General features: G+C 37.6%; 1 protein-coding gene across 1 annotated transcript in view; it reads left to right on the top strand.

The window, feature by feature from the left end:
• The window catches only part of nbeab (neurobeachin b), a 248792-nt gene that overhangs the window by 228247 nt on the left and 6901 nt on the right, over positions 1 to 13644 (top strand). The window contains exons 48-53 of the mRNA XM_038294440.1: positions 1164 to 1331; positions 7470 to 7559; positions 9291 to 9468; positions 10240 to 10311; positions 10447 to 10602; positions 11063 to 11233. Coding sequence (XP_038150368.1) covers positions 1164 to 1331; positions 7470 to 7559; positions 9291 to 9468; positions 10240 to 10311; positions 10447 to 10602; positions 11063 to 11233 — 835 coding nt within the window. The remainder of the gene's footprint in view (positions 1 to 1163; positions 1332 to 7469; positions 7560 to 9290; positions 9469 to 10239; positions 10312 to 10446; positions 10603 to 11062; positions 11234 to 13644) is intronic.

The raw sequence follows: 13644 nt of genomic DNA, 5'->3' as shown, positions 1-13644 counted from the left end.
GCGCATAGTGCGAAGAGGTCGCCAACTTTCTGCAGAGTCAATCACTACAGACCTCCAAACTTCATGTGGCCTTCAGATTAGCTCAAGAACAGTGCGCAGAGAGGTTCATGGAATGGGTTTCCATGGTCGAGCAGCTGCATCCAAGCCATACATCACCAAGTGCAATGCAAAGCGTCGGATGCGGTGGTGTAAAGCACGCCGCCACTGGACTCTAGAGCAGTGGAGACGCGTTCTCTGGAGTGACGAATCGCGCTTCTCCATCTGGCAATCTGATGGACGGGTCTGGGTTTGGCGGTTGCCAGGAGAACGGTACTTGTCTGACTGCATTGTGCCAAGTGTAAAGTTTGGTGGAGGGGGGATTATGGTGTGAGGTTGTTTTTCAGGAGTTGGGCTTGGCCCCTTAGTTCCAGTGAAAGGAACTCTGAATGCTTCAGCATACCAAGACATTTTGGACAATTCCATGCTCCCAACTTTGTGGGAACAGTTTGGAGCTGGCCCCTTCCTCTTCCAACATGACTGTGCACCAGTGCACAAAGCAAGGTCCATAAAGACATGGATGACAGAGTCTGGTGTGGATGAACTTGACTGGCCTGCACAGAGTCCTGACCTCAACCCGATAGAACACCTTTGGGATGAATTAGAGCGGAGACTGAGAGCCAGGCCTTCTCGTCCAACATCAGTGTGCGACCTCACAAATGCGCTTCTGGAAGAATGGTCAAAAATTCCCATAAACACACTCCTAAACCTTGTGGACAGCCTTCCCAGAAGAGTTGAAGCTGTTCTAGCTGCAAAGGGTGGACCGACGTCATATTGAACCCTATGGATTAGGAACGGGATGTCACTTAAGCTCATATGTGAGTCAAGGCAGGTGAGCAAATACTTTTGGCAATATAGTGTACTTAGTGTCTATAGCATCATATTTGTCTTAGTCTAAATATCCTTTATTATTTTTAATTACATTGTTTAAAATTACAGTGTAATAAGTACAAATAAAATAGGATGTTATGTTGTGGAAGGATGTCTTTGTGCCATAATATTAGGAAGCTGTGTTTAGTTGTATAGTGTTTTGCATTTAGGTTCTGTTTGCCTGGTGACTTTTGGCTCTTGTGCTTTGTCTTCCTGGGGGGCCTCTCACCTCTCATTGCCCTGTGCTCCTCTGACAGGCCCTGGAAAGCGAGTTTGTGTCATGTCAGCTGCATCAGTGGATTGACCTTATTTTCGGCTACAAACAGCGAGGGCCAGAAGCAGTGCGTGCCCTCAACGTATTTCACCACCTGACTTATGAGGGCTCCGTCAGCCTGGACAGTATTGCTGACCCTTTGCTCAGAGAGGTAAAGCTCACAGAGACACAAACACATGCATATGTATGGATTCTGTGATGAAGCCACCTACTTTCTTACTCACTTTGCATGCTACTTCCTGTATCTGTTTGTCAAGATGTGTCTTGCATTTCCTGGAGCATTCATATCATGCATCTGTCAGTCAATTAATCTGTTATGAAAGACTAACCCAGAGGAGAATCTAGCAGGGTTGATGACTCAGCATGTTTCCTTCAACTGATGTTTTATTAAATCTGTAGTTTTAAAGCTTTAATGTTATACCATATACCTTTTTGATTGTGTTAACATCATATTGTTATGTCCACCGTTATTTTGTTTACGAAACTGATTATTGTTTTCTTAATTAGGTCAAAACAATTCTGTATCATCAATTTGGTCACCAGCAGATGTTTGGTTAATAGATGCAACAGAGAATCTTCCTATTTTAAGCCAAATTAACTCTTTTAGGTGGATTGTTCTGCTTTCTGTAATTGCAAAGGGAAAGGAGACCAAAGACTACAGCAGCTGGCATGCATTGTGGCATTTTCCAGTGTGAGCTCTCCTCTCCCTGTGATATTCACCATCTGCTGTCTGCAAAACAACTCATTTATATACTGTCACTTCCAGGGGCGCCTTTATTTATCAAGTGACCACTATGCAAATCACCTGCAGAAGATTTGGCTCATCTAATTACCAAACCGTATTGTGAAAGATTTGGTTTTTAATATTTCTGGAAGTAATTCCAATGGTGCCTTTTTTATTTTCCTTCAAAGGAGAATTTCAGCTGTCTTCCACTGTCACGTTACTTTTAGAGGTGACAGTGCTCTTAGCTAGTCTCATTTGAGGAAGTTGCATATTTACGGTCCACAACTCTGCTCAAACAGTTAAAAGTGTCACATCTTCAATTAATTGTGATGGAAAAAGAAGCCAAATCTTCTAACAAAAGGTATTGTATTATATGAGCGCTACGTAATTAAGAAAAAATATATTGTAATTGGTTTTGCAACATTTATTGTATATTTTTAAATGTTGTAATTGTTTCATTACCTTAGTTTTTATTTGGTTGTGCCCTTATTTTATGCAAAATTCCCTGGAAAAACTGCTATTAGTCAAATATTTTAAATAATACTTGTCAGTCAGAAGTAGTTGACTGTCATATCAACACATAAAAAATACATTTTCTATAAAGAAAAAAAACATAATGAAGATTAAGATATTCAAACATATTTTCTTATTCTTAAATGTTAGGGTTTATTTTTAATATCTAATGTAGGTTAGGGTGTATTCTAATATCAAACTCAGCACCAATTCTGATATAGATTTAGTGAACTTGTTTGATTGGACTCTGCAGGAAGAGTAGATTTTGTCTACAGATCTACTCTTATTGTTTCCTTTCCAGTATTTACCAAATGGTGTTGGTATTTAAATTGGTATTTAAAGTCAGCGTTAAACAGAAATCAATGCAGTATTTATAGTATGTTTGATTAAAGCAAATGATTACTTCTGACCTCAATTCTCTCTCTCGCTATATATATATATATATATATATGTATATATATATATATATGTATATATATATATGTATAGTATGTTTATACATTTGCAGCAAGAATATAAGTATTTTTTCCTTTGCATATTCCTGATATTTCGTCAGTAATTTTAACCTATTATGAAAGTCTTCTATGATTTTATTATTTCTTTATCTAAGATTTCTATTATCTAACTTTTGGTTTGGCATTTGCAAAGGGGGGTTTTACTTTGCATTATATTTATTTGATTTATTTTAGATACATCTAGGCAGTCTTTTATGTGTATATTATAAGAGACATCGAAGGAGTAATGCCTTATATTTACTTTTTATTTCTTTCAGTCACAGCTTGCTAGTTACCTCTACTACTCCCACTCAGGTATTGTTTTACCTGCCTGGATGAGTCAATGACGAGCATGGAAATTTGCCAAGAGTCTGTCTCTCTGGGATTTGTTGAAATGTGATGATTGAGTCTTCGTACTGATTCATTCTAGGCCTGAATTGTTAGACTGCAGACCTGGCATTAATCACAACAATTAAGGCACTTGGAATGTCAAGAAATTGGAGGTCAAAAGATATAATTTCCTTGTGCGTGTCAGATGAAAATGATGACACTTCCTGACATGCTGCCAGGCCTCTGGTCTGTAGTTGAGGAACAGTGACAGCTCTTCTGGGCATGCTGCCGGAACAGCAATCCTTCGCTGTGATGCCTCTCCTGACACCCTTTTCTTATGGAAAAACATGACAGCAACCCCTTGATTCAGACCCCACTGTGTCACTCACAAGTAAACAGACAAATTATTCATCAGTGGAACTCTATTGCTCCTCCTGCCACTGCCCCTCCTGAAACCCTTGCATCAACAAAGACACCAACGTCTGCTGGAGCAGGCTTCTGACAGGCTTTGAGCTCGTCAACATCCCTTAAATTGATTTCACCTTGATATTCTCATGTTGATGCGGTACAAATGTTCAAATGGTTTGCATTACTGTCTCCTTCACATGCTGTAACATAAAGATTTTAATTTCCATTAGATGTGATGAAAGCAGCATTACACACAGCCACTTACTGGAGGACACATTGTTTGAGACACATTTGCTCACACTTAATGTCAGACACATGTCCATTCCTTAAAAATCACAGAAGAAAAACCTTAGGGTAATTCTTTGTTTTACTTTAGGGTTTAGTTTTCCTGCAAGATTGTCTAAAACTAATGTCTGATGGCATGTAAAGAACAGACAATACATGGGAAAATTACACTGCTGTTATACCATTATGTGGTTTTAGCATTATTCTTATTCTTTTATATGGTTATATAAAAAAGATAATTGTACGATAATTGAAAATCATTTGTGGCGTTATTTTTGACATGTGGAAAAAGGTGAAAAAGCTTCTTGTACATTTGTAGCTGCCACCAGTGATCCAAGGCCTTGTGACTCAGCGTGATCTTACATTTCTGCGGCAGTCATCACAAGGCAGTGTTTGTTTTGTGTTCTTTCACTTGTGCAGTGGGTCAGTAATGCTAAAGCATCATCCCACATGTTCAGGTCTGTCTTGATAAGTTCAAACGTTACTATAAAAGTTCATACGTTTCATCAGTTCGGGTCTAAAAAGTGACATTGTTGGATCTGGTTTCTCTCATTTAAGTCTTCACAACAATTTTCCAAGTAGGGTTCAGGGCAGATTTGCTCTCCAATTAAAAACAGTGATACTGTGGCCATTAAACAAAGTTTTGTTTCTTTTGGCAGTGTGGGCAATTAAATTAACTGTATTTCCCCTTAATTTAAGTAGGTAAATGTGATGATTTGCAAAAGGAATGAGCATTTTTACTCTTAGTATAAGATAATTAGATTTTATGCACTTGAAATGTATTTTCTTATTTTTTATAAGTAAAGTGTCTCTCTTACCTCCACAATTCAAGAAAACATGTACAGTACTTACTTTAAGAAAAAATTAAAGACTTGTTTAGATAATAGTGTTTTACAATGCAAGTCCTGGTGGAAGATAAAATCAGTATTACCGTAGAAGAGGGAAGTACTGAGCTCTGTTGGATGGTTGTGCTGACTTTGAACTTGATAAAACACAGTTGACCAGCAGCACAAAACATGGTTCCTCAGATCAGCTCTGACAGTGGAGACGTCTTACATAACATTGGTCTACATCGGGGTCTTCAGCATTTTCCAGGCCAAGGACCCCCTAATTATATATATTTTGTATGAAATTGTGTTATATGAAACTGGTGCTATAGTCACTCTATTACAGATGGAGTCAAGTAATGAAAGTAAATTTGCCCTGGGATTATTAAAATATTTCTGATTCTGATTCCTGGTTGATGGGACAGGTGTTGTGAATGAAACGGTGCCCAGCTTGAAAGAGCTCCTGTGTGTCGCAGTGTGCACTGATGCCTCCATTTATCTGTTTACTGCAGTGTGTTGTATTCATGTCAAAGTGTATTTAAAGACATTTCAATTAGTGGGAAAAATTGCAGGAGGGAGTATAAAAAAAGGCTAATAAAACATAATTTTCACGACTCCCATGCAGTACCTCCACGGAGGTACTGCACCCCCTGTTGAAGACCTCCAGATTACATGATTATTTGGATTCCTCTCTAGTGTCCCGGACTTTGGTTCCCTAATTAGTGAAACATCAAGTATATTCTGGAATGATGAGTTTGGTGAACATTGCAAGCATCTAGTGCTTGTTTATCAGTTTCTTTTATGGCATTTCTTCCTTGTGGACATGGTCACTGACTTTCCATTGGACAACTCTAAAGTCATCAGTCCACCATGTGTTTGTGTAGGTAAACACAATTGGGATTGGGGGTTTGACACATATTTATCAAAGTTAAGAACAGACTTGACTGAGATGTAGTAGTCGCTCACACCGGTTTTTGAATCTAAGCTGCCACCTCTTACTTTTTGTTTCTATTGTTATAAAAATAAAGAACATCACACAAACAGGTGGACATATTGTTATGAAGGATACTGTGTGTTTACCAAAATAAGCCAATTACTAGTAGGAAAAATAATCCAATTGGATTTAGCTTTATGCCAAATATTAAAACCTTGAATGACTTGAAATTCTAACTTGCCCGTTTTGCCATCTCAAAGTGAAATACAGATATGTTTCTGAAATCCATCTCTTATTTGTCAGTTTTCACAGAGCTGAGAGAATTTGTGTATTCTGTTCGGCTGTTGGAAAAACCTATTCAGGATTTAATCTTTAGCAAGGTAAATACTCACAAAGGAATACAAATATAAAGAAAACTGACAAATTGCTTTAAAAATTAAAATGGTTCAACACTGCTACTCAGGAGGCTAGTTTTCTTGGTATGATATAATGATCATAAGAAATATTTTGATGTTTTCCACATGACATCCATCTTAGCCTTTATTCTCCGTGTATCAAATTTCTTTATGTGAACAGACACTTCGACCTTGAACCTAACCTTAAATAACCACAATGTCAGTTGCCTTAGTTACTTGGCAGACTTTGTTGTAAAAAAACATGCTAACTCTTAATGGTTGCCAAATGTGCAGACCAGCTCGTATGAAGCTTTCACTCCTGTCTGACAGCACTCAACAGTGTTTGCATTGCCGTTTTTGGAACTTTGAAAGATCTGAAGTGACCAGGCGGTGTTTGGGGCGACTGTGTGCCTTGCAGGTGGCCTGTCCTAATTCGGCATTACCTCCAGTTGTCCGGTAACACATCTCTTACTGTGGCATTTGCTACCCAATGGGTCCTTTTTGATAGTGAGTGGTGTGTACAGGCGTAGGAAAATGAGAGCCAGTCAGCCAGGCAGTCAGGAGGGTAGACGAAAGGCTGAGCAATGTATGTTTCATTTTGCACAATGGCATTGACGGACATCTACAAGCTCTTCTGATGGTGGAAAGGCTTCACTCACATCAATCACCTCCACCTTAGAGTGTCATGCTTTCAGTCAAGCTCAGCACCTTCTATTCTTTCCTTTTTTCTTTGTTTTGTTTTTTATTGTTGTAAGCAGATAAGGTCTTTTGTCTGATTTTGTTTCCTAAAAATAGAAAAGTTCAGATTCTTCTGGAATTTTCCTTTTCTTGCTGCTCATTGTTTGATTAGAATTATGTTTTTCTCTCTGTTAGTCTCATAGTTTCTACCCCATAAACCATCTTTAATTGAGGTAGTACCTTTAACTAACGCACAAATTCGATTTTTGTGTGGTATATGTTTTTTTGTTGTTGTTGTTTTGTGTGTGGGTGAGTATACACACGCTTTTGTGCTTTGTTTCAAGTACAATAACATCTGAAAACATGTTGGCCTGCTGCAGTTCTATCTAGATGTCATTCCAGGTTAACGTTGCTGCAGTTGGGGTTCCTGCTCCTGGAAATGGGGAATGGTTAACTGAAGCATGTTAATAGGAAAAGGCTTGTCTCTTCCATACTAACACTTGGATGACTCTGCAGGCAGAGGGGGAAGGGGGAGCACCGAGGCGGATTGGGAGTGCACCCCTTTCCCTTTACCTCCCCCCTTCCTCAGAGGCATGGCTGAGTTAGGATTTGCTTGCATTGTCAAGTAACGCATTGACCCATCACTTTGATGCATATTGATTGTGACAGCCACTCTCTCACTCTCTTGCTTTCTCCCGCAGGCCACGGAGGCGCAGATCCAGAGCTTTGGACAGACGCCATCTCAGTTGCTTATCGAGCCACATCCTCCACGCAGCTCCGCCATGCACCTGGTGAGAACAGTGAGAATGCTTGGAACAGTCACTGCACCTCTGGATCTGTGCTGGTGTGCTCCAGAGAGGCTGTGCAGACCTAGATTTTAGTTTGAATGTGTTTACAAACAGGCATACGTTTGACCAAGATCATTTGCCAGGACTATGCATTATTTCATTTTTATTCCACTGTTAACAAAACCTAAATATTTCTATTTTATCTTATGTCATCATTGGCATTCTGTTCAACTAACCTTTATCAGTTGTTGAAGAAGTGTGAGGTGTATTTCTGCTGGTACTATTCAAACATAGTGAGGTTTAAAGAGAACAGTGCTCCCTACTGGCCTAATAAACACAATCTCTGTGATAAAAAGGTTTTCCCAGTTAAACTAATGTAGATCAAATATTTGAAATTGAATACATACACTGCAAAAAATATAAACCTCAATAAGTTATTTTTTCTTAAAATAAGTGTGTTTTTCCTTGATTTGAGGAGGTAAAACAGACACTTTGCCAATGGAACAAGACAATTTCCTTTTAAAATAAGAAAAAACTATTTTATCGTCTTATTTCAAGTAAATATTATCTAACTATCTTATTTTAAGAGTGAAAATACTCATTCCATTGGCAAATCATCTTATTTACCTGCTCAAATTAAGGCTAAATATACTTAATTTAAGCCATTTTTTACTTATTTCTGGATTGTTTTTGCAGTGTACACCTATACAAGTTAAAGCATCATTGTGAATTTGAAGGACTTTATTAGCCTAAACACATAAATGCTACGGATGAAGAATGAAAAAGTAAAATCCTGAACAAACTGACCCATCTTGAAAAATAGAGGCTGCAGCATTTCTCTGTTGGGATCCTTTCATCTTTCTGGGATGAGTAGCTGATTGGAAGATACATGGTGTTAAATACAGACCAATTCTAAAGAAAACTAGAAGTTCACCCTCCATCAGGAAAACTCTAAACATATAACCACAGCTACATTGCAGGGTTTTTTTTAAGTTTAAAGCATATTTATGTGTTGAAATGGCAAAGACCCAAATCTAGGAAGGCTTAAAGATTAAAAATTTTACAACACATTAAGTCAGAGGCTGAAAGTATAGGAGGCTCCACCTTTTAGTTTCTTAAGTGTAAAAGATTTAAACAAATTTTATTTCTGTGTTCTTTTTATTATGACGGCTAATGATAAAATATTGAAATTTGTGGTTAATTGAAAAAAAAAGAAAAACATTAAATGGCATTTAACTTTTAATACTCACCATTGCTATCCATATCCTCATATGGCTCTGTATATGTAGATAATGATAGACATGTTGTTCTTGCAACACTTGCAGGAGAAAAAAAAGCAATACTAAGATTTGTGAACATACAACTGTTCAAAAGAAACTAATCCATACATAGATGTTAATACAAATTATTTGATATTTTTATTTCTTGTGAAACAAGAAATTTTGATGCCTGTTTCCCTGTCAATCATGAGATTTTAATTAATCCCTCCATCTCCAGCTTTCCCTGCCTCCCATTGTCTTCACCAGTTGTCCATCGATGATGCTGCGTTAAGTTCTCCATTGTTTCCAAACCCTCGTTTCTCACACAAATTCCTTTTCTCGCTTCTTAAATCTTTTTTGTATCCTCCTTTTTTTTGCTCTTCAAATTCACCCTCTCCAACCATCACCACACCTCTATCTTCTTTCCCCAGTTTTGTCTTTTCTCTCTTCTACTCAACAGTGTTTCCTTCCACAGAGTCCTCTTATGTTCAAGGACCAGATGCAGCAGGATGTCATCATGGTGTTAAAGTTTCCATCCAATTCGCCTGTAACGCATGTGGCTGCCAACACCCTGCCCCATCTGACTATACCAGCTGTGGTCACCGTCACCTGCAGCCGACTATTTGCCGTCAATCGATGGAACAACACTGTCGGTGAGCGGAAACAATGTCACATAGGAGGTGATAGAAATTCAAACACAGACATATGATCTTGGAGCAAAAAACCCCCCAAAACTATTGTGGCACACCCACATGTGATAACTACCACAACAGCAGTCCTGTAAAATCACTTCATCACACAGTCACACACAAAACCTGCCTGCTGCTCAATTGAGCTGTTGCAAGCTGTCTATGAGAGGGCCTAGCACCTTCCAGGTAAGCTGACTATGAGTGTTTCCACATGTTCCTTTTTCAGACATGTGTGAACAACATTACCACTGAGCCCCTCCCTATGAATGAGCCCACCTCAGGGTCAACGGGTCAAAGCAATGGTTACAAGGAAATTAGGCCACAACTGCACCACATTCTCCTCACACATTCCCATCTGTTACTGCGCAAAATATGTAGCACCAGGACCAAAGAGTACGCAGCGTGATGTTGTCCCTAATGAACACAGCTGCATCGCCCAGACCATCCTGTTGAAGACAAAGGAAATGTCTCACTTTTTGAAATAATAGTGATAACTAGGATTTTTTAGCTCGGATGAAATTAGAATGAAAATTGTATTGAGATATTTGCTCTTATGAATAAAATATTGTTTGATTTTGGATGTGACTAGCCTAGTAAATCATGAACCTACTCATTGTTGTATTTTGGGAAAATATGAATAAACTTGTCAATGAAAGGAGAAACAATGTCTTTGTGACGGTGAATGATTATGAATTTGTTAAAAAAACAGATGCATTTATGCTTACCCGAATACAGGTCTCCGAGGAGCACCAGGCTATTCTCTGGAACAGGCTCATCACCTCCCTATAGAGATGGATTCTCTGGTTGGTGAGTGAGCTTAAGCAAAAAAACACTGCTTCATTCTAAAAAAAGGGCATGCATTTGTGTCCTTTATAACTATTTTAGCAGAAGAAGCTATGCCTAAGGTATTGTACTGTGTTTCCTTTCATTATTTCCTTTCAGCCAACAATACTGGCAGCAACAAGCGCCAGATCACAGACCTAGTGGACCAAAGCATCCAAATCACCACACACTGTTTTGTGGTGACAGCTGACAACCGCTACATCCTGGTGTGTGGCTTCTGGGACAAGAGCTTCCGAGTGTACTCCTCTGAGACAGGTAGGTTATAGTGTAAACTCTGTTTCCTACAGAGCCGAAGCGCTGATGTGTGGAGGACTGAGTACCATGACAGTAATGATACAGTATTGGTGCAACTGTCTCCTGACACACTGTGTAGAGAAACTGATAGATACACACCTTTGCAATGAATTATTAACTGCTATGAGAACAACATGCTGTCTCTGTATCTCATTAAACATTGGATAGTATTCAGCTGGGACCACTTAACATGGTTTCACAATAAATTGTAGGAATCCTTAAATCTTCATATTATTATTTCTATTGTGGATATTTTGATCTGTACAAGCTTCACAATCCTTTGTCCTAAACAGCAATAATGATTTTATTGAGAATTAAGCTGATGGTTGATCTGTGAACATGTTTGTAGATGACTCATTTTTGCATATTTCCCAAAGAAAATGTATCAGCACAAAACATTTCTCATCTTTATTCTCTGAAGGAAAGCTGACCCAGATCATTTTTGGCCACTGGGATGTGGTGACATGTCTTGCCCGATCAGAGTCTTATATCGGAGGCGATTGCTACATTGTTTCTGGGTCTAGGGATGCTACCCTGCTGCTTTGGTACTGGAGTGGGCGGCACCATATCATTGGAGACAACCCCAACAACGGTGAGTATCATTGTTTTAAGGGTTTGTAACTGGGGAGATGGGCAAGACAAAGCAATAAACCCCCCCTGTCTTATTGAATTCATACTGGTTTGTTGTGTTGAATTAAAGAAGATGCTGTCTGTTCACAGACGCTGTGAATGGGCAGACTGTTAACAAAATAAATGGAAAACCAAATACTGTTTATTGAATAGAACAGAATACAATACAATAGAATGGGATGGGATGGAATAGAAAAGAATAGAACAGGATGGGACAGGGTAGATTAGAATAGAATAGTATAGAAAAGAATAAAATGGGATGGGATGGAACGGAAAGGAGCAGAATAGCATAGAATGGGAATGGATGAGAACGGATTGGAATAGAATAGAATAAAATGGGATGGAACGGAAAGAAGCAGAATAGCATAGAACGGGAATGATGAGAACGGAATGGAATAGAATAGAATAAAATGTGACGGAATGGAATAGAACAGAATAGAATATAATGGGATTGGATGGAATAGAAAAGAATAGAACAGGACAGGACAGGGTAGATTAGAATAGAATAGTATAGAAAAGAATAAAATGGGATGGGATGGAACGGAATGGAAAGGAGCAGAATACTGTAGAATGGGAATGGATGGTACGGAATGGAATGGAATAGAATAGAATAGAAATTGAATAGACTAGAATAAATTGGGATGTGATAGAAAAAAAACAAATAGATTGGGACTAAACAGAATAGAAAGGAATAGAATAGAATAGAATAGAATAGAATAGAATAGAATAGAATAGAATAGAATAGAATAGAATAGAATAGAATAGAAAGGAATGGAATATAGTAAAATATTAAAAATAGAATAGAAAAGCACAGAATAGAACAGCAAAGAAAACAGAACATAATAGAATAGAATGGAATTTAAATATGAACTGTCTATCAGTGGAGGCACCAGCAGAAAAAATAAAAGTAAAAGAAAGAATTTAAATTCACACGAGGTATTAAGTATGTTAACAAACAAAATAAAAAACTACTAATTATGGACCATTATACAATAGGAGAATAATTACAGCCTGGTTCGAAAGAAAAAGCAACTGAGTGGCGTAATCTAAAAAAAGAAAAAAGTCACAAAACATGCATATATATGTATGAATAAAAAACAGACTTTTTACAATAATTAAAAAAATAGAGCTAACAAAGCTGGGATGTTAACTCCTATGAAGTTTATTCAGGACAATAATGGTTACAACTCTGTGCTTTTAAGATGCAGCACTTGTGGGAGACATTGTCCAATAGTAAAGTCACTATAAAGAGACATGTATATTTGATTAAAAAAAAATACACAAGCTAAACAATCTCCTTCTGCAGATTTTATGCATAAACATCCAAACAGATATGAAATGCAATTTAACAAAGAACTTAACAATAATCCAACCAAAATGCTTCAACATATTTACCTGGAGTTTTTTAAATCCATACAGGAATCTCTATAACGTAACTAAAGCAAGTGAACAAATCTAAAATGTCTATATTACTAACTTCTCATAGTCCTCCTCCACTGATCATTTCTGATCCGTGTTGCTGCTTTAGACAGTCCAACAAGTTTTAGCCTTTAATTGGCTGGTGAGCAGACAGGTACAGTAGGGTGCAGAGCAGATTTTAATGCACAGACTGGGAAAGCTTTTAATCTTTTCTAAAGCTACATTTATGACTTGGTACGTTTTGAAGGTTAAAATACACCCGCTTTACTTTCACTAGCTACTGCACAATGCATTTTAATGACAATCGAACAGTACTTGGAATAGATTGAATGGCTCTAAAACAGATAAACTATTAGGAATTTGCTGCATGACTGTACTGTTTATGATTATTGTTTGTTTTATATTTTATGTTCTCCAAAACTACATGCTGCCATGGTGCCAAGATGCTATTTCTACACCAATGCCAAGGTTTTATATATGCACCCTAATTTTACAGTAATGTCACCTCTTACCATCAGTGAAATATGAAATAATCAGCAAAGACATATTTCAGTTTTTAACAGTGAATTTTCACTCAAGTAAAAGGAAACTTGTTACACGTGCTTATAACATTTCTAGCCTCAATACGCAAACAAAAAAAATTTAACATAATGAGGGCAAAAACATTTTTAATTTATTTTTCTAACCCAGGAGATGTGGTTAATGTATCTTCAATTACAGTGTGGTGCAAAAGTCAACTTTATATTATTTACTTGTGAGAGATAGTTATACACTGAACGTCGTGCATAAACATTAAGTAGAAGGAGAATGATGCATGGTTTAAGGCAATTTAATTATGGTTTAAAAATTTTTACAAATAAGAACCTGAAAAGCATTTTTTAAATTTTCCAGCTTTGGTTTCCTGAAATAAAATCCATCGTAACGGTCTTTAAAAGTTCCTTCATTAGTAAATAG

This window comes from Cyprinodon tularosa, unplaced genomic scaffold (genome assembly GCF_016077235.1).
Source record: "Cyprinodon tularosa strain WSP-4 unplaced genomic scaffold, ASM1607723v1 ctg34, whole genome shotgun sequence".
NCBI classification, from domain to species: Eukaryota; Metazoa; Chordata; class Actinopteri; order Cyprinodontiformes; family Cyprinodontidae; genus Cyprinodon; species Cyprinodon tularosa.
Note: the sequence above shows the minus strand (reverse complement) of the source record. Positions and strands in the feature narration are given on the sequence as shown.